Source organism: Alternaria triticimaculans, assembly GCF_023758025.1.
Source record: "Alternaria triticimaculans strain BMP 0046 chromosome Unknown scaffold_28, whole genome shotgun sequence".
In the NCBI taxonomy this organism is placed as follows: domain Eukaryota; kingdom Fungi; phylum Ascomycota; class Dothideomycetes; order Pleosporales; family Pleosporaceae; genus Alternaria; species Alternaria triticimaculans.
Genome location: NW_026055985.1, coordinates 195,210 through 220,114, shown reverse-complemented (window position 1 = coordinate 220,114; position 24,905 = coordinate 195,210). Strand labels below are relative to the sequence as shown.

Sequence of the window (24,905 nt, the reverse complement as noted above, 5' to 3'; positions counted from 1 at the left end):
GAATGTTAGCATTTGGAGTGACGATACAATGTGGTATACATGATGATGCTACACTAAGACTTCCGCACGATTGTCATCGGTGGGCTCGTCTTCCTTTGACTGTTCAGCAGCGGTCTTCTCACTCGCTGGCACCGCGTCTTCAGACGGAACGACCTGCTCGCCGCCCTTTGCAGACGCCGCCTCCGGGAAAGACCCATCAACGCCCGGGTTAACGCCCTCAACAAGCGGCATGTATTCCTGCGCACCAGCCTTCCTTTGCGTTCCGGGCCCCTGTGTACTACCATCCTTCTTCCACCACCCAGTCCGCCCCTTCCAGTTCGGATCATCCGACCTCTTATTCGTCTTCCTAACAAGCGAGCTACTCGCCCTCTTCTCCTCACTCTTCAAACCCAATCTCTCCGCCACCACCTTCCTCCACGTATTAATCTTGGTAAGGCCATCAGCAAACATCTCCATGCCATACAACATGGCCATCTCTTTGCCTAGCCCGCCACTCCTCGCCTGGTTGTGTTCCTTGATTATTGCGTCGAGGAGGCCGAGGATGTCGGCGTCGAAGTCGATGGCGTTGTCGTCCATTTCTTTGAGCAGCATGTTGATGGTTATGTAGGAGGCTTGCTGGATCCATGCCGTCCGGATCAGGTGCTTGTAGAGCGTTGTTGTTGCGCCGAGGGCGTGCGAGGAGCGGCCGAGCTTTTTGATCGTGGGGAGGATGGAGAAAGGGAGGGGGGAGGAGGGGAATTCGGTGCGTAGCGTGGTGACGGCGGTGATGAGGTGGTAGGGGTAGTTGTGGAAGAGGATGCGTGCTTCGGTGGAGGGTGGGGAGGGTTTGTAAGCGGCTTTTGCTTCTGATGACTTCTTCGATGCGTTGTAGCTGGGTTTGGCGGTTGGCTCTTTCGTGGGGCTGCCGCTGGCGTTGTCGAGATCTAGGTCGCGTACTTTGGCAAAGACTTCGCGCTCGAGGGTTTGCCAGAGGGCGCGATCGGTGGGTGCGTTGCGTATGAGGCTATCGATCCGTTCTTGTTCCGCTAGACGCAATTCTCTGAACTTCGCTGCCTCCACAATCGAGCCCTTCTTCTTGCTACTCTGCGTTTTGCCCACTTCTGCACCAGCGGCATCTTGCTTGTTAGATTGAGCCTTCGTTCTCTGTGTACGCAATGCGCGCAATCGCGGATCGCCTCTCAGCACTTCGTCGAAAACCTTGTCTAGCGAGGGTCTCGGGATATCTTCTGTACTCGGGAAATCTTCTGTATTTTTCTGGAACTCTTCGAACACCTCGTCGACATCTACCAAAGGGTCTTTCTTCTTCTGTTGGCGCCCTTCGTTATCAAACTTCCTGTACAACTTCTGGAACACGGCCCGCTCGGTGCGAGATATAGTAGTCTTTCGGGGAGGCTGTTGATCGACAACAGGCGGTAGATCTGCATCGTCTTCGAAGGGAATGTCCTCGCTAACGTACGGGCGCGAAGGGGTGTGAATATTGCGGCGAGCAACTGGTCGTGTGGCGGACTGCCATTGCTGGATCGTGGGTGTCTGGTACAGGAACGGAAGGAGCGTTTTGCTTGGCGAAACTCGAGAGCGCGACAATGCTCGCACCGAATTAGAGCAAATAGACATGGGCGGAGGCGCCGCACAAAAGCAGCGAGTTGTAAACAGTACAGCAGACGTGAATGACACGATGATGCAGCCCGCCGTGCAAGTCCCAAATCTTTCGGGATGGCCGCGGCTCAGTGGTGGTCCGAGCTCAACCTACCGCATCCGGAAGTTCTCAAAAACCATCGAAGACGTAAGCACTCTCGAGGTGAACAGCGGCCAAAAACCTTAAACTAGGTACATAAAACGCATCCTCATTGGCTGATTGCGGTCACCCAGATAAGGCAACTTTTGGGATCCATCGAAGACGGCCTGGAAGCAACTCGGCCCTCCAAACTGCAAGCCCATTGGCTATTGTCAACCCCCTCCATCAGGCAGGACCTGAAATCCGTCGAATACTGCAACAGGCGGCCCATTACTGGAAACTGGTACCAAAAGGAAACCGTTCATTGGCCAAGTTCAGTATACCGCATCGGGCAGGTTTGGAGATCTCCGTCGAACGCACGATTTACTGGAAACCTGTACCTAATGCGAGGCGTTGATTGGTGAAGTCCTGGGCTGGGTGATGAGGCACGATCAGGCATCTTGGGATGCTTTTTCATCCACAGGAGATGGAAATAGACGTCGCCGCATTTTTCTTGATGCACAAGGTGGCAGCAATTCCTACACGAGAGCTTTCGCATTGTCAAGTGTCTAGATCACGCTTCTTTTGACGATGTGTTGACAATTGATCAATCCTCTAGTGAACGCATGAGATCATCAGCAGTATGGCATTTGCTCAACTAGGAAGATTCCAGGACAGGTTTTACAACGTTTAGAAGCTTGATTGGATTGGTATAATGCCCGGAAATCTATTGTTGAACTCCTGAGTATAAAACGATGGCTGACCACATTAGAGAGTTTGAGATATTATAAAAGCGACACAGATCGTCCAGATTCATCTCATGCAGTGGTAGGAGGCGTCTTTGTTGGCAGCCCCTTACCGATTCGCTCAATCTGAGCGCCGTAGAAAGCCTGATATTTCTTTAGTATCCACATCTTCACTTCTCGGGAACCAGACTTACACTCTCCGCACCAGCACCTAGAGCCTTGACCGGAATCTTGCTGACCAACCAGCTCGGCTTCACAGTATCCAGCCTCAGACTGACATCACCACCCGCAGCCTCTGCCTCCAAGACTTTCTTCGCAAAACTCGAGTCCACAGCAGCTGGTCGCGCCAAACCGATGAGATCACAAGCATTCTCGTCGAGCGCGACCCGCATACCCGCCAAGCTGCGGAAACCACCTGTAACCATCAAAACCACCTCTGGGAACTTCTGCCTAACCACCCTCGCAAAATCCAGGAAGAAAGCTTCGCGCTTCGCGGTACGCTCAGACACCTTCTTCTCGCCAGGCTGTGGCTCGTCGCCCTTCATCATCCTAGGGTTCTCGTACGATCCACCGCTGATCTCGAGGAAGTCGATACCGGTATCCTTGAGGTAACCGATCTGTTGCATAACGTCCTCCATATCGCTGGAATGTTGGACGTCAGCGGAGTTGAGCTTGATGCCGACTGTAAATGTAGATGGAACGACAGCGCGGATAGCATTGATGATGTCGAGAACGATGCGGGCGCGATTGAACGCTGAGCCACCGTAGTTGTCTTGCCGATGGTTGGTCTTCGGGGACATGAAGATGTTGAGTAGGTATCCGTGTGCGGCGTGCAGTTCTACGCCGTCGAAACCTGCTTCGCTGAGGAACTTGGCTGCGTCGGCATGTCTTTTCACCACGTCTTCGATTTCTGCAACTGTCATCTCGCGAGGGGTGCCGAAGATGAGCTTTTGCGCCGTCTTTGCCCAGATGTTGTCTTCAAACTGTAGTGCGATAGGGCTTGGTGCGATGTTCTTCTCGAATAGCCCCTTTGAACCTGCTCCAAGAGGGCTTTGGCGGCCGGGGTGGTTAAGCTGGACGATAGCTGGGGTACCTTCGACACGGCATGCTTCTGCATATCTGCGCCATTGAGCAATGAGTTCGGGGTTAGTGCTGGGTGTGAGAGAGACATCGAGGGCGTTTCCGAGCCAGCGCTCATCGATCATCACGTTGCCTTTGCATGTTAGTCTTGAAAAAGATCAGTTGGTGAGAGCTCTACTGTACCCGTTATGATTCCGCCCCATCCTCCCTTTCCCCATGCTTTGTAGGCCGACATAAGGGTCTCTGTTGGGTCATGAGACTTTGACATGGTTTCTGCCATCGCTGCCTATGGGTGTGTTAGGAACATGGTCGCACTGCGTTTGTTTTCTTCGTTGTCTACCTTGAGTAGCCTGTTCTTGAACACAAGACCGGATGGCAATGTCACCGGATCGCTTAGTTGACGATTATTCTGCATCTTGGAACCTGGTTATTGATTTTCGTGTGGGTTGGTGCCGAATGGTGTGTTCTTGAACTCCAAATGTTGTGTAGGTGTCTGGTTAGCCTCAACGCTGGTTTTATGCCGTCGTGCAGTTTTGACGGTTATGTTTTTGGTAACGATGATGCTATTCTGCTATTCTCCAGCTCGCGCGCTCTAATATACATGTACTTCTCTTCTAGAAGCTGCGGTGCAATATACACCCCTTCGGTGTGAAGATTGAACCGGTTACTGATCGCGGACGAGGTTCGGCGGGGGACTAGTACTGATTCCAAAATATAGGGGAGGCCTCGACTGCTAAGCACCTCGGTTCATTTGGGCCATGGGCGCACGTCGTATCAGGGGAAAATGCGACACTTTCTAAGCGACTTACAACTTTACAACGCTACAAAAACTAGCTCTTAAGAAATTTTTATTATATAGAAAAGAGTCTGCTACATAAAATATAAGGTAGGCATTATAAAAAAATTCTAGAGCTTCTTGTTGTGTTGTGCAGCGTGTACAAAGATCTCTTAGCGTCTCATTCCTCCTTGGTAGGACGTGGGCGTGTGCTCAGTTTCGGCCCGTTTCCCAAGACGCGGCGAGATTTTGAATCCTCCGACTTTTTGCAGAAATTCTTCCATCAAAGCATGCATCTTTCACATCGAAAATATGCGCTTCTCGCTCGACGTTTGACGAACTAAAGTTACTTGATGTAGCGTCGGGCTGTCAGAGGACGAAGTTCGCGCGCGACGTCACCTGGCTAGGAAGCGGCTGAGGCCGCAACCTTGGAATCAAGCGTGTCAGGGTCCGTGCTGCTCCCGTCCTCGGAGCAACCTACTACCCTGCGTTCGGCGGATTACTCACGCGACGAAGAAGAGACTGACGAACTCATCCACAAAAGGTCAGAATACGCTGAGGCTTCGTCGCAACAATCTGGACACGCATACAGTCTCGAGCGGCTGTGACCAAGCCGGAGTATCTTGGAAGATTCCTGGGGTCAGATGCACTTCCAGGAAAGCAAGGCTGATCCATGGACGCTGATTAAGAAGAACCTAATAGATGTCGATCCGTCCCCCAGCACATGCGCTCCATTCATTAATTGGTCTATCCAAGGAATGGCATTGCAGATAGTAGGTATCAGAACTGCTGCTGATGATAACACCGCGATGGTGAGCAATCAGCTATTGGTCGAAGTCAGCATGGCGCATTTCACTTCGCACAAAATGTAAGTTTCTCTGCGTCAGCAGTGAATCACACCACCAGGAAAGAGACGGGTGGGGCCTTAAGGGTCCTTCAGCATCTACAATGCACCGTGTGCCAAGATCAGATCGTATCGCTTCCACTTCCTTGGGAACGCTCAGTCTTACGACGCCACAGGGCTCCCTGGCTCCCTTTTCGATACACCTACCCGTCGCAATCCGCGCCTGTCGGTGGATTTCCGCTGTCGCTATGCGAGGCACACACCCCTGTCAGTTGTATAAGAACCCGTTTCGCCTAAGGCCAGTGTAAAGGCATATGCAGCCTCTTACCCTTTTGGGAAACTGGTATGACTGCATCAACAGTTGCGATTCGACGTTGCACCTGATGCCATGCGGCCCAGAACCATCAGCTTCCTCAGCCTCACGCCTCCTTACCCAATTGTGAGCCACCCATCGGTGTGAGACTAGCACCAAGCACCCCTCAACCAAAGCCTTGAGCCGGTACAAAGTCCGAGTATGATGCCCTGCTTTACCCCCTCGTAAAGACAAGGTACAGCAAGCTAAGCTCATACGACCATCCCGCAATACCGACACTCAGCACAATGATGGGTATTAATGCCGCAAGGTTCCTATCGTCAGATCCCGCTCTGTCACTCGCTACGCGCTTCACGAGGATGTTGCTATACTGCACTGGAGGCGAGACTGGTCTTTCAGGACGCAATGCGACACAGCGCGTCTCTCTGCGGTCTTCCAAACCTTCCAGAACTTCACCTCCGCCGACAGCCTCGATGGATAGCCTGCCAAACGAACTCGTCCTAAACATCTGCAGTTACCTATCCCCATCAGAACTCTGGTTCAGCGCGCGCCCCACTTCTCGTCAACTCTACAGCTGCGCCAAAGAAGTACTAGTACAAAAATGCTTCCACGAAGAGCAAGTTCACTTCTCTCGGTGCTGCTTCTGGTGCAGCCTTGGACACTCCCCCATCGAAACAGTCTTGCGAACCATCACGCCACTTTTTAGTGACAAGCAAAAGCTGCGCATAGCATGCATCAGTGACCAAGCTTTGCTTGCCAAGCTGGCTTTCGGAGGACTGTGCAATCGCATCGCGAGGTTCGAGCAGAAGATCAGTGTTTCTGTTGGAGGAGGGGAAGAGGTCACAATAACCGCTGCAGAGTGGTTGGGATATGTGGGACGTCTCGATCGTGATATACAGGTGCGCCGGTATGGCTTCCTGGCGTTCTACTTCGCACGAGTAGGAAAGAAGAAAGTGGAATGGCGGATCACAGAGCCTCTTCTGTCGGTTACGCACGTGCTAGGCTTCATTGTGGTGGGCGTTGTCATCGTGGCCACCGCGTTGTCTGTCCTAGTTGTCGGTGGTGCTATCTGGGAAGCGTGCAGACTAGCCCAGGGCCTATGGAGTCTCCTGGACAGGCTAGTGGAAGCTTGTATACCAGATAGGCTCACTCGAGACTGAACAGCGGAGCGACGAACCGACTGCGCGGCCACGACTACCAGCGCAAACACTTCGTGGCTCGAGAATCCAAGGATATTACCTAGGTATCTATTCGGTCAAACGGTAAACGGTTGGGTGCGTTGGTCGGCTAGATGACTGGAAACATGGAACTGATGTCCCTTCCCAAGCAGCCACCCAACGGGCATCCGCAACAGGCGTCAGCGTTACTCAGGGACCCGGATGAATAAGCAGGGCAGGAACATCATCATCGGCCCCGCTTGAAGAGTGGAGCAGAACAACGTTGCTATGAGAACGTTGGATAACATTGTGACGGTTTATTTGGTCGCGAGAGCATCTCCACGAATGTTCTCACAAGCAGCCACGTTATACAATTTTGACGCAATAATTCACTCCAAAAACGCTGGAAATAACTACGCTGGCTTTAACATTACGATCATGACCGTCCACAAGCGCGAATCTCGTCTCCGCCGCTGGGCTAGGAAGCTTGGCAGTTGTCTACGAAATCACCATCCGCACCGCAAGTACAAATCCGCTAGCTATGTGGACATGGGTAAGACGGCATCGTCGCCTGTACGTCGCCCTCATGTCCGGCACACGCCACGCAAAGGGCTCATCGGTCGAAGAGAGCAGCCTTCGAAAAAGGTACACAACGGCGGCACCAAAACATGGGATGAACAAACTAAATGGGCGTTACCTTCAGCAGGAAGCCTTCGAAAGGCTACACCGCAAGAAACTCCGACAGACGAGACTATTCGGCTTGTAAACCCGAGTGTGAACTCACTTGTTGGAGGGCGACTGGGTTCGCAAACACCAATGTTTGCTGGAAGGGTGACCAAGCGAGCTGTTGGCGAGCCCCAGAAACAAAACGCAAATGTGCCAGGCCTATTAGAAGGCCCACGATCCGTTCTCTCATGGCAAGAATCGTTTGAGCTGCAACGAACACTCAGGAGAGAGCTGCCGCCACCTCCCTCGAACAGATACGATTCTGCGGTCGACGTAACGATCCGACCCCTTAACGTCCGCAAGCATCAAGTCCAGAAGCCATACTGTCCTTCTGGATTAGGAAGATCGGCCGCCGTACCAATTCAACCCAAACCGACTGCCAATGCCCGAATTCTCCACGCACCAGCATTCCATTCTCAAACCGCTTTACCTGCAACAGGTAAGGAGCCAGCGCAAGGCTGGGAACAAGATTGGGAAAAGCCTCTTCAGCAACGCATCGGAGACTCGAGAGCGATCTGGAAGTCAGCGTCACACCGTCTTCTACTGCGGAACAAGGATAGCATACAACAACTAGATGCCGAGCAAGCAATAATGGAACAAATGACTGCAAGGATGGAGTTGGAGAAGAGGCAGCAGCCTCAGATGAGGAGCATTCAGAGCATTGAAGAGATGGCTGAAGAAGACAGGAGGGCGGACGAGGAATGGAATGGTAAACACAGTCTGACAGCTTTGAAGGAACAATGTGCTAACAGCGTCGTCTTCTAGGCATCGCAAACCAAATTGCGTTCGATGCGCAACTCCCTGGCGTTCAGGAAGTCAAGTCCGTCTCATTCCGTCACCAAAAACGCCACATGGCAAATGCTCGGCGGTAATTACACTGATTCACGTGCCACAATCGCACAGCACATGGAAGCTTCGATGCTTCTACGATATGTCAAAAGTAAAGGGCAGTTGGTATTGGTTTGTTGAGGATGTCGTAGGCGCCGGAGATTTGATATGGAAAGGGCACGCACTACGTTGGGCCAAGCATGGCATTCTGAAGATGTCCATGGCGGTCAGGAAGGCAGCCAATTCTGCCAAGCAGACCGAGGGATCACTGAAGTGGTGTGTGAGGTCTTGGTGTTGTACGTTGTTTTGTGGAGTTTACGAGCGACCAATTCCTACAATTCGCTCGTACGCCATGCATATGTACATTGTTGTTCCATAGATAATCGCAGTGCTTTTTTCTCCTCCGCAGCAAGCATTCGCTGGCGAGATGACGGTGAGACGGAGCTTGTGCTCCTTCGAGAGAACGGGCATGCGCTAGCTCTGGTATTCCAAAAAAGCAAAGGCTCATGCTGTTTTTCCTCACTTGCCGGCGTGGTGAGTCCCCCTCCCTGCCTTAGTCTGCGGAGCGCGACCGATGAAAAGGGCCACGCAACGACATTACCATGGTACGGTGAGGAGTAGTCCGGCACGTACCTGGCTATGGTGGCAGACACAGGGTGCCGGAATTGGTATTTGGAAGACAACTCGATCGCCCACGGAAACAAGCAAAGCCTGCATGGCATTGTTTGCACCACCTTGAACGTGTTGACATGCTGTTCATTTCCCGTCAACACTGCCTATCCTACGCACACTTTCGCATTGCCTTTCAGTATGCTCTGCCTTCCGCTTTTAAACATGTTCAGCTCCAACAAGACCGACCACGAGTTCTCCGATCATTCCTGCAATATGTGTCGACGCGCCACCGATTTGAGCCCACCACGGAATCCGAATACCTGCACTTCAAGACCGGCCATGTCGCATCGAGGCCCAGTAGCCCATCTACCTCACACGATAATCAATTCCAATCTCGGCTGCCGAAATCACACCTTCCGGTTGCAATTCAATCGATTCCTGGTGGAGGATCCAACTGTCGCCGTGTTCTCCGTCGACCAAGAAGCACCAATCTCAAGCGTATGGCGAGACGAAGACCGCCGGGGCTGCTACGGATGGGCCCGAATTTTCTCCGCGTCGCGATCCAGATGCAATGTGACGATGAGTGTCGGACAACACTGGACACTTGGGGTATCGAACAAGTCAATCCGATACTGGAACATGGAAGAAGGGGTCATCCTAGTGGATTGGGGTCAGCTTTACGATAGCTATTTCAAGCAATTGAAGACGAAGAACCAAGAGAGGTCGACAGCTTTTGCAGAACAAGATTATGGACAGGACGACGACATGCCGCCCAACCGTGCCATGCAGCGAGTATCTCGAAACGATCACCGCCCGGCGACAGCAAACTCGACAGCTCACGAGATTGGCACACGATTCAGCAATGGTTTAAGGGTTGTGAGAGACGCCATTAGAAGTCGTGTGGGTGAAGGCAGGCCGAGGGGAACAGGACGGGAAAGGATCGCGCTCGCACGCGTCCCTCTGATGTGGACGAACCCGAGCTATCAACGATTGCGATAATAGAGACATTAATAGCCAATTAATACAAGGACATAATGGATTCATGAGCAGCAGGAACCCCCAAAAGTCTTTGACGCCGCCACAAGAGGTCGATGACGTTCGTGTAAACTCTGACGCGTGACGCGTGAACGCCCTCCCGTTTTAGCGACAAAAAAAGTACAACCCCCGCTATAGCCCCGCCCATAACACCAACACCTTCACATCTTTGAAGCACATAGCAAAAGCACCAAAATGTCTACCTGTGTCATCTGCGACAAGCCGCTGGAGGTAGAAGTCGAGCGCGACGAGGACGAAGAGTACGAGGGCGGCGCATCGTCATCCGGCAAAGGACCCGCGGCCGCACCAGAAACATATCCCGATGACGTCCAGCTAACCTGCGGATGCCACTTCCACTGGTACGCAACGCCTTTTCTGCGCAATCGCAAACTATCGCTAACACACGACGTGCAGGGACTGTCTCCTCTCCGCCTACGAAATAACCTCGTGTCCCCACTGCGGCAAAGAAATCTCCAGCACAGGCGACGGCCAACAAAAGGTCCTCTGCCGACTCAACAACGAAGGCGGAATCCAAGAGAACCTCGATATCCTGCCCCTCCTCACCGAAGAATCATACCTGAAAGCGTACCCGGAAGACAGGAAAGCGCGCGCCTTCCTCGAGTTCTGTCGCGAAGGCGATTACAAGGCTGTAGTCGAGCTGCTGCTGAACGATGACGATGATAGCGAGGACGACGAGGGCGATGTCGAGATGAGCACTACGGATCATCCGGAGAAGGAGGTGGGCATTGACAGGATGTTGAGATACCAGGACCCGATCGGGGATATGCAGTCGGGGCTACATGCGGCAGTGCATGCGCAGAGCAGGGAGGTCGCGTGGTTGTTACTGCTGCTGGCGAGTAACTATCCGCTACTGGACTTCCCTACGCAGGTCTTCCAAGAGGCGGAGGCTATGGGTATTATGAGGGGGCTTACGGAGGACAAGATCGATATCAGGAGTCTGAGGGATGCGAATGGAAGGACTGCGGAGGATATCGCGAGGGAGATTGGTGGGGTGTGGGTGGGATGGACGGACAACAACAGGTTGGCGATATGAGGGTTGTCACAGAGCGTGTTTCTCGGGGAACAATACGATGCTTTCGGTTTTCACAAAGAGGGCTGGGAGTTTAGCACGCGAAGTGCACCAAAAAGGCTGACCAAGAAGAGAGCGAGGATCAGGATCTTGGTGTAATGATTGGTATCACCCTTATGACATACAGGTGCTCAAAACAAAAGCACCTCATGGCCTTCCAGTGCGCTTGGTTAAAACCCACAGTCCACAAGCCTATGATGTCCGCCAGGTTTACCTCGTTGTATGCGCAAAGGTGATAGTACACATTAGAGTAATCCGGGGCCTGGTGTTCTCATACAAACCGCCAACGCCGGCAAAAGGGATGCATGCTAGGCGCACCCGCCATGTTACCTACATCCGCAAAAAGAATGGTTCGAAGAATCTCGAGCAAGCTCGAGCACGTTGTCCCCTTCGTGGATCGAACACGATACCTCCAGATTTAGTGACTGAGACTTCAGTCTGGCGCTCTCCCAATTGAGCTAAGGAGACGGTTGTGATAGGGAATTGATGGAGAAAACGCAAAGTGCAACTCTTATATCCCGGGTTTTGCAAAACAGACGACGAAGCTGAAGGCGAAGAACGGGGAAAGATCCCATAGTAATCTGTTGTGGCGAGATCAAAACCCTGCGTCGTGATGAAGTACGTTGGTGGGGTGGAAGTGGGGTTTGCACCGCGGGCTAGACTTGGCCAGGCCTGAGACGGGAACTAGGGATGGTGGTGATTGGCAATGTAGGAACACTGTACACATTACTGTTGTACGTTACACCTCGGTTTGTCTGTTTTCGGGACGGGGTTTTCTTGTATAGGTATGCGCGCTGCACACCAGGACTGCAAGTTCGACTCTACTGTGCGGATCACCTAATCAAGTAAGACGCGAGATATGCGCGCTTATCATACATAAACACAGGATAACGATGTTGAAGTGAAGTGTTGCAATACCAGAATGGCGTCGCACCATAGGCTATGCTTAGGTGCCATCTTTAAAGTGGCTTGTTTGAATTAGGGGGAAATCCGACTTTTAAAGCGCATCAACAGGTGGTTCCAAAGGAGTGAGTGGCAACGCGTCCATGCATTTCCCAAGTCTTTGTCGAATCGGCCAACAGCACGTGTCTGCTTTATATACTCAGTATCTCGGCCAGGTGCTTGTTACACGCGTCGTCTCCCGCTTACGCTGGTCCAACAACTCGTATCTGTGCCCCTGGAAGGTCGTTAATCTTAGGTTCCTCAACACTGAATCACTACCGTCAGTCGGTCACAGAAGAGACAGCCTCTCGGTAGCAGTATGAGAAAAGAAGGCGTATGGTAGCCAATAGTCTGATTCGTGATATATCGATCCCTACGCCTGTGTATCATGCCTCGTCAAATCGCCATACATGGCCGTCCCCTTTCAACTCCTCACTCCTCGCCCGTGGTATCTCATGCTCGTGTAAATAGCAAACTTTGTAGTATCGTCCGTTGTCGTCGTGCACTCGCTCGGAAGTCTGGTCGCTTATTTCACAACACCCTCGTCAGCGTTGAAGCAGACGTCGAACTCCTTGCTGTGCTTGTTGGTTGCGTGATCGGTAAGCATCTTGCGGCTCGTGGTGCCCTGGAAGGTTTGGAAGCAGGTTTTGCACTTGATGGTCTGGGCGGCGGCGTTCTGGCGTCTTGTTAGCAGTGCGACTTGTAACGATGATTTGAATGCGGAACTGCGACGTTGCAGGATCGCGCAAGGGAGCGGGGTTACGTACGGCTTTCAGTTGGCTCTTTGCTTCCTTGGGACCGGCATCGCCTGTAGGTTTGGAGTACGAAGTTAGTGTCTGTCTCACAGGCGGCTCCTATGGTGAGATGCTAACCCTTCCTGTCGCGTTTCTGCTGCGCTCTTCGAAAAATGTTAGCGAGCGTTCCAGGGCTGCTGGATATATGTGAAGTGGCTTACTTGGCTCCGTTACCCATCTTGTAGTTTGCTGATAGTCAGTCGCTGAGTGTGAGTGGAGATATATGTCGAGAGCGATCAAAGTCCGAGGATTTGTTTGTGTGAAGGCTGGTGGTTCTGCGAGATTATTTGCGACGGCGGGGAGGGTCCAGGCCGTTTGGTCGAAAGGCGGTGTTGGCACTTCCGGCGTTAGGCGGCATTGGGTTAGGTCCTCCGCGCTATCATGTGAATCTGTCTTTCACGCTACCGCAATCTACTGCCGCTCTAAAATTGTGTCGAATCACGTATGCTAGAGCATCTACCCTTAACATGTCCATCGTTCGGTAACATATCGCTGAGCTACACATGGTGACGTGCGGCGGCTTTCCATACGCTCCACGTTTTATCCCTGGACGCGACCTCGGGAGCTAGGCAATGACATACCGTTTGGCAGAACTACATGATAACATATCGCGATGACAGATCGAGAACTACACCTACGCGATGGCTCCCGTCCTTACCGTCAGTGACTACATGGCTATCGCAATCTGCAGGCAGTCGCATTCTAGTAGTCTGTGACTAACCCGTACGTACAAGTACTACATGAACTTGGAGGGTTCTGATAGTACTGGTAGTGTGTCTTAGAGGTTCATCTAGGTATCTAACCGTTGTCATATCTTGATTCGAATTTCGCACCGTCACTGAGTCCCTGTGTTTCACACCTTTTTCCTGAACATGGTACAAACGTCCATAAAGCCAGGCAGGTACTCGGTCTCCATACTCGTTTGCTTATCTTTATCCTCTCTTTACCATGAGATTTCTCTCAATCCTTTCTTAACACCTAATATCAACATTCCTTCGACACCATGGCCCACAGCCACAGCCACCACGAGCCAGGCCATCGTGCGCATGGGCACAAGCATGGCCGCTTCCAAGTCAGTCGAAAGACCCGCCTCAGGGCCGTGATAGCCATTTCTTTCTGCTTCTTCGCGGCCGAGATCTCCGTAGGCTTCTATACATCATCACTTGCCCTGGTAGCTGATGCCTTTCACTATGTGAGTCCCGCATCATCCTACATGCCTACGTTGTACCTTCCTTTCGTCAAGCCACTTACACTCTGTCCAGCTCAACGACCTCATCGGATTCATCGTAGCCTTGGTAGCTGTCCAGGTGACAGAGCGCAAAACCTCACCTCCAGATCTCTCCTTCGGTTGGGCGCGGGCCTCACTCCTCGGCGCCTTCTTCAACGGCTCTTTCCTTCTCGCCCTAGGTGTCAGCATCACACTACAATCTATCGAGCGCTTCATCTCCATTGAACGCGTCGACAATCCCAAACTAGTCCTGATTGTGGGTTGTGTTGGCCTAGCTCTCAACATCATCAGTGCCTTGTTCCTACATGAGCATGATCACGACCACGGCCCTGGTAGCAGCGGCGACGAGGAGAGCATGTCACTTGCGCCAATGCATGCCAATCACCTGCACATATCCGCGAAACCAAAGAAGCATGGAATGGATCTGGGTATTCTCGGAGTTCTCATCCACGTTATCGGCGACGCGATCAACAACATCGGTGTCATCATCTCCGCAGTCATCATATGGTTCGTCAAGTCGCCCAACCGCTTCTACGCCGATCCAGCAGTTAGTATGTGGATCGCCATCATGATACTTCTCACTGCAATTCCTCTCACGAAGCGTAGCGGAAAGATTCTGCTTCAGTCTGCACCCCTGGGCGTCAAGATTGAGGATGTCAAACACGATCTGGAGGCCATTCCTGGTGTGCTTAGTGTGCACGAACTGCATGTCTGGCGTCTGGATCAGAAGAAAGCTGTGGCATCTGCGCATGTTGTGGTCAGCGACCCTGATATCGCGAGCTTCATGAGCAAAGCCAAGATTTTCTCTGAATGTTTGCATGCGTACGGCATTCATTCGGCAACACTACAGCCTGAGCTGGCATCCGCTTCGGACAGGATCCATGAGGTTGAAGCTGGGGGCAGGGAAACAGCCGAAGGCGTCACAAGTTCAACGCAAACAGCACGAACGAGTACCGAGACTTGCGGTGTGCCTTGTGGTGTAACTTGTGAAGAGTTGAAGTGCTGCACCTGAGTTCCGAAAATGGCTCGATTTCGGAATCAGTTCCGCAGTCCCTGCATAAGCTTACGAGGAGGGCGTTCAGATACCCCACTATGAGCATCCTAGCTGAGCATCAGCTTCACTGTACTGTACACAACAGTCAGCATAACGAACGATACATGAACAGATAGCTACAGATTCTTCTAATAGACCACTTTCTCTTGACTTCTCCTATCTTCTATCTCATCCATCCATCCCATCAACACGAAATGTCAACCCAAGAAATCCACAAGTACGGCACCGACGATGGCTGGCACGGCATCATCCAAGAAGGAGGTGAATTCCCACCCGAGAAAGACAGATACCACCTCTACATCGGTAAGCCTACACAGAACCATAACACCATACCAAAGTAACACTCACACCAACGTATCACACAGGCCTCTTCTGCCCCTTCGCCCACCGCCCAAACCTAGTCCGTCATCTCAACCACCTCCAACCCTACCTCCCCGTCTCCATCGTCCGGCCCTACCCAAAGGGCGAACCCGGCTGGCGCTTCGACGCCAGCTACCCCAACGCAACACCCGACCACCTCTTCGATAGCCAATTCATGCACCAGATCTACTTCCGCGACGACCCAGCTTACAAGGGGAAATATAGCGTGCCGCTTCTGTGGGACAAGAAGAGCGGTCGTATAGTGAACAATGAGAGTGCCGAGATGTTGAAGTGGTTGCCAAGAGCTTTTGATTCTGTGTTGGAGAGTGAGAGAAAGCTTGTGGGCACGAATTTCTATCCACAGGAGCTACGCGCGAAGATTGATGAGATTAGTCCATGGTTGCAGTCGTTGATTTGTGCGGGCGTGTATAAAGCGGGTTTCGCGCCGACTCAAGAAGGCTACGAGAAGGGTGTTGTTCCGCTTTTTGCTGCGCTGAATCGACTGGAAGAACTTGTGCACACGAACGGCGGTCCGTATATCCTCGGCGACAAGCTCACTGAACTCGATCTCCTGGCATACCCCACCATCGTCCGTTTCGACACGGTTTACTCGCAGCATTTCAAGACGAATCTGGGTTCGATACGCCATGACTACCCTGTTTTGAACAACTGGCTCAAGAATCTGTATCACAATGTTGAGGGGTTCAAAGAGAGTACGGATTTTAGGCATATCAAGGAGAACGTGAGTGGAACTGCAGATTATCGTGCATGGTGCTGTGGTGGCTGACCTTGATTGCGCGTTCTTAGTACACGAAGAGTCATGGTGATATCAACCCGGTCAGTATCACGCCGCTAGGACCGTATCCGGACGTGGAAGAGGGGTATGAGAAGGATTGGAGTAAGTTGAAGCCTGGGAAGGTAGCGCATCCGCGGGTCTTGGAGGAACAGAGTAAGCTTTGAGGAAACGGAAGCGTGAAAGAGATGAGTGAAGTGTTCGAGGATACTAGGGAGAACGAGAAAAGGGTGCTGGAAGCAGGTTGTGGTATTCTTTGGTATTCCATTCGCAACGAAATTTTGGGTTATTTTTGCCCTTCATCCATAATATACATACCGCGCATCGCCGACGAAGATTTTGTTTACGCACACATAGCCGGTCCAAATTCCCATCCAAAACCCTGTAGCCAATCTACTGCGTCTTCTTTGTGCTCTTCTCGCTGGGCGCACTGTACAGCCAAACGGCTACAAATGCCAACCAGCCCAAGACGGTGACCCAGATACCGCCGATCCAGACCCACGCACCGCTAATCTCGAAACTCCTTGGGTACTCGTCGTGCGCAAAGTGCCTGACGGTAACCTGCCTCTTCTCGTCGATGTTTGTGACAAATGGGCGGCGGTAGTTGACGCGGAAGTTGAAAATGCCGTGTTGATCGGGTGTCCTGAACGCGACGCCGAAGATGGTTGCGTTCGCGGTCTGCGCGATTGGAGAGAGGTTCAGGCGTTGGAAGGGCGAGAGCATGCTGAACTCAAGCTGGATGTTATCCTTGGGCGAGGGGACGAAGGGAGCGAGGTGGTCGTTGGTGTATTCGGAGATCTCGACTTGGAAGTGCTGTGTCTGTTAGTACGCTGGTTTTGAACACGGTTTAACATAAACTTACGACGTCGGTCTTGATACGGTAGATGCCAGGGTTGTTCTCAGGAATGGCAGTGCTGGTGTTCAACTTCTTGCTGGCACCCTCGTCTTGGTAGTGGAGGAGCTTGCCAATCTTCAGCACACCCGTCTCCTTAAAGGTCCACTCAGAAAGCTTCTGCGCGAACTCGCGGTTGCCAGTCGTGATGGCCTTTTCGCCTAGCTTAGCCTTCTCAGCGAACCACTTGTTCTGGAGCATCTCGGCTGAGCCGACAACTGCCAGACGCGCCGCGTTGTTCGCCTGCATCGCAGAGACGACGTTCAGCTGTTCACCAACCGCGAAGGGGTCCTCAACACCGTCAGCCTCGTCCTTGGGGTTGTAGCTGTAGGCGGTGCTGGGAGCGCGGAGGATAGGCGAGGTAAGAGGCGATTCGTTTCCAAGAGCCTGGCCGACAGCGCGTGGCACGGCAATGTATCCCTCGCCAGCGAAGTAGTTCTTGACATCTGGCCTGAGCGACTTGGGAAACGGCAGGAGCAGTACGTCGTGCTCTTCCTTTGCCGATGACGCATCGTAGTTGAAGTGGTCAACGACCAATGCGCCTTTGTCCGCTGGGATGTTGATGTCGACTTCCAGAAGCATGGCCTGGACGGCGGTAGGGATAGCGTATTCGCTCGAGAGGGCAACCAGAATGTTCCCATCCTTCTTCATGAACTCGAGGAGGTTGTTCGCGGTGAGGGCAGGGCCGAGGCCTTTCGACTTGCCGGGGAGGAGGAGGACATGGTCGTATGCTCGTTCGCCGTGCTTCAGTAATGAGAGCTTGCTCTCTTTTGGTGATTCGACAGATGTGGTATATCCCCGGGCTATGCAGTCGTGTCAGCATTGGCTCACTATCAGTGGATTCAATTGAGCGTCATCTGCTGCGCAAGGCCAAGTTGCAAGTTCGATGGCTTCGGAGCTCTGCCAATGCCTCGTCTTTGCATCGCACCTTGCGCAAATTGAAGACACCACAACGTCTCCAGGCAAGATTGAACTAAACCATAACTTACACGTCAAGTCCTCTAGGAACACACTGTACTTCTCCCTCTCGGCCTGCTCCTCCAGCACAACCAGCAAGCGGTTGCCAGTGAAACTCTTGGCCTGCACCACCACCGACCAAACGAAGGCGACGGTAAAAGAAAGTAACCACCTCATCTTGTGGTTGATCGAAGATTGGACTTGTCGAGTTGCGCCGGCGTGTGGAGAGCTGTAACGGAGATACGTATGCTTTTGCCAAGCCCATCGGTCCCGGAAAATCGCTGCACGCCGATTGGAGTGCGGAGGTGAGTGAGCTACGGGCTGCGACCTCACGAACACGAACTCGCGCCGACAACTTGCGATTGCGACACCAGACTGAGGCATTGAGCCTGCTGATTACCGGATCTACCGACGCACGACCAGGGATAGTCTACGTACGCGCATACTTGCCTCGCGACTCCGAAACACGCGCTCACATACCAACAGCAACACAGCGACCATGTCCGGCATTCCCCCCTCCCCGCGCTTCTTCCAGCAGCCGATACGCTACATGAAATGGGCCTCCATCAACAAGCCCGCATACTTCTACTCCATCATGGTCGGATGCGCTGGTCCCATAATGGTCGTTACCGTCCCCCCGATTCGGAGATACATGGGCGAGGAGCAGATCCCCAAGATCCCTATGACATACCCAGGTACGTGGCGGATGGAGAGAACTGGTTGCTAGGATATTCGGTGGACTGCATATGGAAAATTGGAGAAAGAAGACGGTTTGCTGACTTGTCACAGTACCAAAGGGACAACGGCCGAGACCGACGGGCTTCGATGACGAGTAGAGGATATCAGGGGAGATGGAGGACATGACGGGAATGCGGCTTTCACTCGGATTCAAGGAGATATCAAGTCAGAATATTCCCTTTCACTTCAATACACCATAAGAATACAGTCAAGAATCATCATTTTGTGTCTAACCGTGGAGGCAGTCGAGCCATTATCAAGAAATTTCCATGCCCTCAAAGACCCTTTTGCCGACTACAAGCGACCCAATACCGCATTTCCGTCCAGCCATAGATCCGTTTGACGCCGACATACCTACCTAACCCTCACTTTTGAAAAACCACACAACGCCCAGGAGGCACTCACGGCATCCTGTGAAGCCCAAAACCAGCCCAAAAGTACCGCCTGGCGGATACCTCAATCCAAAACCTAATCAATCTTAGCCCGCTTACCCCTGGTATCCTCCTCCTCATCATCACTCTCAAACTCGACCGAACCCTCCTCCTCCTCACCCTCCATACTCATACTCCTCTCCTGATGCATCCTCGCGGTATCCAAATTCTTACGAGCAATGTCATTGCCACCGGGCTTGTACGCCCTCTTCGCCGGAAGCACCCTAGGACCCTCGCTGTCCTTGTCCCACGGGTAATCGCCCTTATCGAACTCAGTGCAGGTCAGATACTCAACAGGGAAGCGATGAATATCCAACTGGCAGGTTGACTTGAGGATCTTGTGCTGGTCGACGACGGTCTTCATGCACTCCTTGATCTCGAGCAGATGGTTCTCCAGGACGTTCATGGCTTTCTTCGTCATGGGGAACTTGGTGTGGAACTGATTGATGACAGACTTGTCCATGTAGGAATCTCCTGCTGTGCCGATGGCCTTGTAGAGTTCGAAGCCGCAGTCGGAAGCGTGGCGGCCTTTGTCCATGATGAGACGCTGGCCGATCCAGTGGCGGAAAAAGGTGAGTGCTATCCAGACGAGGATGTCTTTGGCGTAGGCTTCGCGCTTGATGGGTAGGTCTTCGACGGGGAGGCGCATGGTACCGGGGTAGAGGGACATGACGGCTAGCTCGACGGCCTTGCACTGGCCGAGCATCGCGCGATGGTACTTCTCGAGCAAGGCGCGCAGACCGGGGACTTCGCGTAGGTAATCCAGGGTGCTGCGTGAAGCCTTCAAGACCCTCCAGTTGCCGACTAGATGAACGATACACTCGCGGAAGATAAGTTCGCTGCGGATTCGGTAAGACATCTCGATCCAGGCGTGCGGCTTCTTCTGGATGGCGCGGAAGAGATCCTGGCCATGTTTCAGGAGGGCGATCTCGATGGGCTTGGAGATAAGTATGGTGCAGCCTAGGTAGTCGGCGATCTTGAGAAGCTGGTAGCAATCATGAAGGGCGGCGGACATGTCGGTGTCAGCAATCTTGAGCTCTTTGTTGTAGAAGGCATAGAAGATGCTTTCGTAGTGCTGGAAGGTCTTAACGGCTTGGGGGATACGTCCGTTTTCGTTGACGATTAGGCCGCTGCGACCGTCGGCTCGCTCGGCAGTTGGTGTGAGTTCCTGGAGACATTGTTGTTAGTGACTGTTATTGGTAACTTGAGGATAGGACAGGGGTTAGAGTCTCATACAACAAGGTCAAGACGCCCGGCAGGATGTTGATCAGAAGGCAGGTCCTTGAGTTCGATCATCCAGCGCGTCTTGATACCGGCGTTCCTGGCGCGTGTGTTCAATTTGACGGCGTTGCATTCGGTCAACAAATCGGCAAGGAGGGTGGAATTACGCGCCAAAGTACCCGAGTGGAACTTGTAGCGACGCTCATGGCCGAGGACGACTTCGACATCTTCTGCTTGGTTCATGTTGAGTGATGGGGTGTTGTCGGTTACCGAAGGCTTTATGGTGACAATGCTCACAGCAAGAGGAGAGTGTTGGAGGCTCAAGGCGACAAGCAAAGAGTTGATATACCTAGGTATGCAATGCAATCACTGCTGTTAGCAACCAAGAGACCCAAATGTTTGTAGAGTGGAGAGTGTGGTGGAGTGTTGGAGCAAACAGGTGAAGATATTATATAGGGCAGTGCTGGGAGCCTTCTGCTAGCGGCTGACCGCTGGCGTGGTATTCCCCAAGGTAAAGGTGGACAGGTAGAAGAGCCCGAGCGCAGTGTCACGGGGTGGGCCAGGCCCTCCGATAGTCGCAAGAGTGAGAGGCAGTGGGCTATTCGAAGGTCGGCGGGCGGCTGTTGGTACGTCAAACGAGCCGCAGAAAAGTCGCTGAAGTCCTCAACACCGCGATTTACGTCTTGAATACGAATTGACGCGAAATAAGTAGACTTCAAGCCATTCGATTCCTTTAGTTGCCTTGATACTTCGAAACACATGCAGACTGCGTGCAACACCCAAGAACTCGTATGCCGTACTATAGACTTATGTTCGCGAGAGCATCTTCATAATTAGGAACATTAGAACTGGAACAGTCAGGAGTACTTATGCTGTCTCATGAGACCTTGGAATACTTGGAGATGATGTCTATTGTCACGCATATAGCAACACGCCTTGATGAAACCTTGGGCAAAACGTATGTAGAAGCTATCGTGCATATCTGCTATTTCCTCACCGCATATACACACAAACCTCTGAAGACCTACACGAAGCTAAAGGCCAACTCAGAACGCCGAAGTATCTGCTCGTGTAGTGTATGAGCGAGATCGTGTAGCGCTGTTTCTTGTTTACGTGGCAGCAATGAGATTCACACATACTTGGTCTTGTTGCTCCGAACTTGGAATCAATCAAAAATTCATGAGGTAGATATATCGTACAAGAAAGTAATCAGAATATGATCCATGGCACTAGGCCTTGCTCATAACGCCATCCGAGGAGGTCGAATGGTACCTCCACAGAGACCTCACATCCACTTCTGTGCTTGCTGCATACCGCTGAGTTGGTTGAGTCCTGGAAACTCCGTAGTGCTTCCGTCAGGGATACGTTGCAACTGCACTCCTCGTACATCATCTACATCCTTGAAGCAGTGAGTCGGATGGCACAAGTTCAAGAGCAGGACTGCCGCAATGATCACACCTCCCTCCAATCCGATGAAGTACTTTTGGGTGTTGGCAATATGGCCCTCCCAGCCCTCACTCAGTTCCGCGACGCGAAACACGCACCTTGTGAAGATGCAGAGGGTAGACAGCGACAAAGCCACAAGGAAAGCTTTGAATGGCCATGAACGGCGGATGATAGCTGGCTGTTGATCTGGAGATATCTGGCCCAGAGACGTTCGTCCTTGGTATGTACGCCATGCAAAGTCAAGGGCCAGCAGAATGAAGAGGAGCATAGTTGCGACTTGGAAGGCTAGACCAGCGACCATGATGTGGTTGCCCTTCTCCGGGTCCTCGCCGTTGTGTGTCGCGACGCTAGCCATACCTCCGCCAGCGGCCTGAAGCACAAGTGAGATGAAGTCGCAGGGGATGAAGATCTTGGGGTATGAGAGGGGCTTGATCCGTGAGTGTTGTGGGCCGACGGTGGTGACGATGCGCGAGAGGCAGAGGTAGATGCCGGCAGCGAGGAACGCAGGTGCGATGGTCAGGCAAATGATCTGGATGAGGAAAGGGTTCTGCGTCGTGTCAGTCCTGGAATCGACGAATACAATTCACAGACGTACCTCAGCGAACTGATCCGCATGTGCTAGGATGCGCCCAATATACCCGACGACTTCAATCGCGCAACCCGTTCCCATTGCGACAGTGAAGCCAAGCCATCTCTTTCCCATAATGCCCTGCACAAGGTAGGCGATAGTCGAGATACCGAACAGCGCAGCGAAGGCGATGTTGGTGGCCAAGGAAGGTTGATAGCCCCAGTATGCCCACTCTTTTAGGCATACCTCTGATATGTGGTAGCAAGGCCCGTCATAGCCGATTATCATCTTGGGCAAAGTGAAGGCGTATTTGCTTCTTTATTCCGTGAGAGTGAGTAGGGAAAGGGAGAGATTTTAATGCGGTAGTTGAAATTATACCCTGCGGTTGAGGATCGCTAAGGCAAGGAAAAGGCGGTATCCACCTTGGAAACGAGAAGTTGAGTATTAGGTACCCAGGCAAGCTAGTGAGAAGATGCGTCAAGCAAAAGAGTGGAACGTAAGCGGGGTCCCGAGTGTTGTAGGCAGGGACGAGGGAGGTGAGGGAAGCTGACCACCAGGGCAGTCGCGGTGAGCGAGAGCAACGCGCGATTGCGCTGGAGTAGGAAGAACGAGTGAAAGAGGACGAAGCGCCACAACACCAGCTCGCAAGGCTGCGGATGGAGCGACGATATAAGTACCGGTGTGATGACCTTCTCGCCTAGGAAATTGTACGCATCAGTGCAACCATGGTACTGAAGCCCGGTTCGCCAGAACGACCCAACAGTACAACCACCAATTACAATACAGGCTACAAAGCGGACACTTTTTGTTACCGGCCGTTATGGTTACAGGGACCTGCCGCGCGTTGCAGGACGAAATGTGCGATTGGACACTGCGACAAGAACAGACTGCGGACTATTGACTTACCGCTGATTGCATAGAAACGTCCTTTCTTTTGGAGTGTCAAGCTTTCCACCCAGCGCTGCACGTGGCTCAAAAGCAAAAAGCGGTCTCACATTGTATGTGTGCACTGACCTCATCTTCGTGCACTTCCTCTTCTGGTCGTAGCGTAGAGCTGCAATGTTGGTAAAGATGATGCGGTCGATCCCGAGCGAATGTTAGCTATCTCAGCTTATCTTGCTAACCATCAACAGGCCTCTCTTCGTGCGTCACCAGTGAGCATTTGCGTGAGCAGCGAAGCGAAGCAAAGCTGACTTGAGAATCTGCAAAGGGCATCAGTGACCAGGACTGAAGGATGTACCTAAGCTACAGCTGGGGGGACGATGCGGCGGTGGTTTCATCAGAAAATGTATACCACTCTTGAAAAGGCAAACATAGCCATGTTCCTGGCTTACATGCGCAAGGACGACCCATTGTTGCTCAGAGATACAACGCCATCCTTGATTCCAGTACAGTTCCTAAATCCCGAGTTGAAGAAAGTTACCGGGTATCGATTCATGACCTTTTCCGTAAACGCCAATACAGTGATAAGATCAAGTGACAGCAACGGGAATAGGTGACATCCAAAAGGTGTGTCAGTTGGTCTGGTCCGCGGCAACAGCTGTTCTTTAATTAGGTGATGGTAGTGGTGGTGGTGGTGCTTCGAGCCGGGTATTCTCAGCCAACATTCTACTGAATGCGATACCGACACCTTCGATGACGGCCAGGAGGATGGCGCAACCGACAGCATTATTGCGCATGGCTTTGGCGCCGCCTCGGACCGCCAGCGCGCCTCCAGTGAAGAAGCCTCCGATGATGGCATTCCACGGATCGTCCTTCTTCCTGCAAATGTATCAATTAGTATGTGTCTGGTTTTTCATCGCGACTTGGATTCCTCGTTGGCCAGAGAGGAGCCTCCGCACCTGATGCCTTTCACAGCGCAATCGAAGCTGCTAAAGAGGCCACCCCATACTCCAAAGTTACCACCAAGGACAGGAGCGCGCGTTCTCAGGGCGACAATGGCACCGACGCGTCGCTCGCCATGCGGAGAATTGCTGTTGGAGCTGTGAGCACCTTCTGGCTATACGACGTGGTGGTGAAGCGAGTACCGGAACCCCTTTATGCCATGCCAAACTGCCCCTCCGATGGCCTAGGAGTCGTTAGCTTTGAAACCGAGGATGACGTAGCCAGCTGCAAGCAATCGGTAGGACTTGCCCCCATGCAGAACGCTCCGCCAAAATCACTAAGGGCAACCCAAGGGCAAGGGTCCCGGCTGTGGTCCATGGACATTGTGGAGTGTCATGGAGTGTGAACGTGACTTGGGTCTGGTGTTTGGGCTTTGCCATGTGCCTGCGGGGGTCAGCTCACGGATGCAGGTACGACGGGGTGCCGGAGCAAATCCGATACCAAGCATATGACTGAGAGCGACTTAGTTTCCAATCCCTTTGGATAACTTATCCTCCCTGTGCATCTGCTCGGCATAGTCGATGTATTATGGCTACGTGCGAGGCAACACATACATTTGCAGAGGAAGCTACCTGTACGCCAACGCTGCACCTGGGGGTTCACCTGGTTCCAGATGGTCCTTGCTACTTACCACGTCGCTATCTATGGGTATATCATGATAGATAAGTCATGGCTCT

General features: G+C 52.5%; 11 protein-coding genes and 1 non-coding gene across 12 annotated transcripts; 5 read left to right on the top strand and 7 right to left on the bottom strand.

Moving 5' to 3' along the window:
* Positions 1 to 48: 48 nt before the first annotated feature.
* Positions 49 to 1,755, bottom strand: J4E78_010233 (uncharacterized protein; the record flags this gene model as incomplete). The annotated part of the gene is made up of 3 exons (XM_049370812.1): positions 49 to 1,506; positions 1,538 to 1,586; positions 1,751 to 1,755. 3 exons carry the CDS (start codon positions 1,753 to 1,755, stop codon positions 49 to 51), a joined length of 1,512 nt encoding a protein of 503 aa, XP_049217549.1.
* An 875-nt stretch (positions 1,756 to 2,630) lies between these two features.
* J4E78_010232 (uncharacterized protein) lies at positions 2,631 to 3,820 on the bottom strand (the record flags this gene model as incomplete). Its single annotated transcript, XM_049370811.1, has 2 exons — positions 2,631 to 3,673; positions 3,724 to 3,820. The coding sequence occupies 2 exons, from the start codon at positions 3,818 to 3,820 to the stop codon at positions 2,631 to 2,633; spliced, it is 1,140 nt and encodes a 379-aa protein (XP_049217548.1).
* A 3,358-nt stretch (positions 3,821 to 7,178) lies between these two features.
* J4E78_010231 (uncharacterized protein) lies at positions 7,179 to 8,227 on the top strand (the record flags this gene model as incomplete). The annotated part of the gene is made up of 3 exons (XM_049370810.1): positions 7,179 to 7,182; positions 7,240 to 8,064; positions 8,121 to 8,227. 3 exons carry the CDS (start codon positions 7,179 to 7,181, stop codon positions 8,225 to 8,227), a joined length of 936 nt encoding a protein of 311 aa, XP_049217547.1.
* Positions 8,228 to 10,025: 1,798 nt separating this feature from the next.
* Positions 10,026 to 10,884, top strand: J4E78_010230 (uncharacterized protein; the record flags this gene model as incomplete). Its single annotated transcript, XM_049370809.1, has 2 exons — positions 10,026 to 10,189; positions 10,245 to 10,884. The coding sequence occupies 2 exons, from the start codon at positions 10,026 to 10,028 to the stop codon at positions 10,882 to 10,884; spliced, it is 804 nt and encodes a 267-aa protein (XP_049217546.1).
* Positions 10,885 to 11,302: 418 nt separating this feature from the next.
* On the bottom strand, positions 11,303 to 11,388 carry J4E78_010229. Its single transcript has one exon. It is a non-coding gene; the product is annotated as a tRNA-Phe (tRNA).
* Positions 11,389 to 12,388: 1,000 nt separating this feature from the next.
* On the bottom strand, positions 12,389 to 12,834 carry J4E78_010228 (uncharacterized protein; the record flags this gene model as incomplete). Its single annotated transcript, XM_049370808.1, has 4 exons — positions 12,389 to 12,538; positions 12,630 to 12,670; positions 12,735 to 12,760; positions 12,818 to 12,834. 4 exons carry the CDS (start codon positions 12,832 to 12,834, stop codon positions 12,389 to 12,391), a joined length of 234 nt encoding a protein of 77 aa, XP_049217545.1.
* An 825-nt stretch (positions 12,835 to 13,659) lies between these two features.
* Positions 13,660 to 14,896, top strand: J4E78_010227 (uncharacterized protein; the record flags this gene model as incomplete). The annotated part of the gene is made up of 2 exons (XM_049370807.1): positions 13,660 to 13,848; positions 13,919 to 14,896. 2 exons carry the CDS (start codon positions 13,660 to 13,662, stop codon positions 14,894 to 14,896), a joined length of 1,167 nt encoding a protein of 388 aa, XP_049217544.1.
* Positions 14,897 to 15,132: 236 nt separating this feature from the next.
* Positions 15,133 to 16,258, top strand: J4E78_010226 (uncharacterized protein; the record flags this gene model as incomplete). Its single annotated transcript, XM_049370806.1, has 3 exons — positions 15,133 to 15,241; positions 15,304 to 16,040; positions 16,106 to 16,258. The coding sequence occupies 3 exons, from the start codon at positions 15,133 to 15,135 to the stop codon at positions 16,256 to 16,258; spliced, it is 999 nt and encodes a 332-aa protein (XP_049217543.1).
* Positions 16,259 to 16,484: 226 nt separating this feature from the next.
* Positions 16,485 to 18,117, bottom strand: J4E78_010225 (uncharacterized protein; the record flags this gene model as incomplete). The annotated part of the gene is made up of 3 exons (XM_049370805.1): positions 16,485 to 16,904; positions 16,954 to 17,786; positions 17,973 to 18,117. 3 exons carry the CDS (start codon positions 18,115 to 18,117, stop codon positions 16,485 to 16,487), a joined length of 1,398 nt encoding a protein of 465 aa, XP_049217542.1.
* Positions 18,118 to 18,439: 322 nt separating this feature from the next.
* J4E78_010224 (uncharacterized protein) lies at positions 18,440 to 18,776 on the top strand (the record flags this gene model as incomplete). The annotated part of the gene is made up of 2 exons (XM_049370804.1): positions 18,440 to 18,635; positions 18,730 to 18,776. The coding sequence occupies 2 exons, from the start codon at positions 18,440 to 18,442 to the stop codon at positions 18,774 to 18,776; spliced, it is 243 nt and encodes an 80-aa protein (XP_049217541.1).
* Positions 18,777 to 19,146: 370 nt separating this feature from the next.
* Positions 19,147 to 20,573, bottom strand: J4E78_010223 (uncharacterized protein; the record flags this gene model as incomplete). The annotated part of the gene is made up of 2 exons (XM_049370803.1): positions 19,147 to 20,277; positions 20,346 to 20,573. The coding sequence occupies 2 exons, from the start codon at positions 20,571 to 20,573 to the stop codon at positions 19,147 to 19,149; spliced, it is 1,359 nt and encodes a 452-aa protein (XP_049217540.1).
* Positions 20,574 to 21,615: 1,042 nt separating this feature from the next.
* On the bottom strand, positions 21,616 to 22,632 carry J4E78_010222 (uncharacterized protein; the record flags this gene model as incomplete). The annotated part of the gene is made up of 2 exons (XM_049370802.1): positions 21,616 to 22,323; positions 22,372 to 22,632. 2 exons carry the CDS (start codon positions 22,630 to 22,632, stop codon positions 21,616 to 21,618), a joined length of 969 nt encoding a protein of 322 aa, XP_049217539.1.
* Positions 22,633 to 24,905: the final 2,273 nt, after the last annotated feature.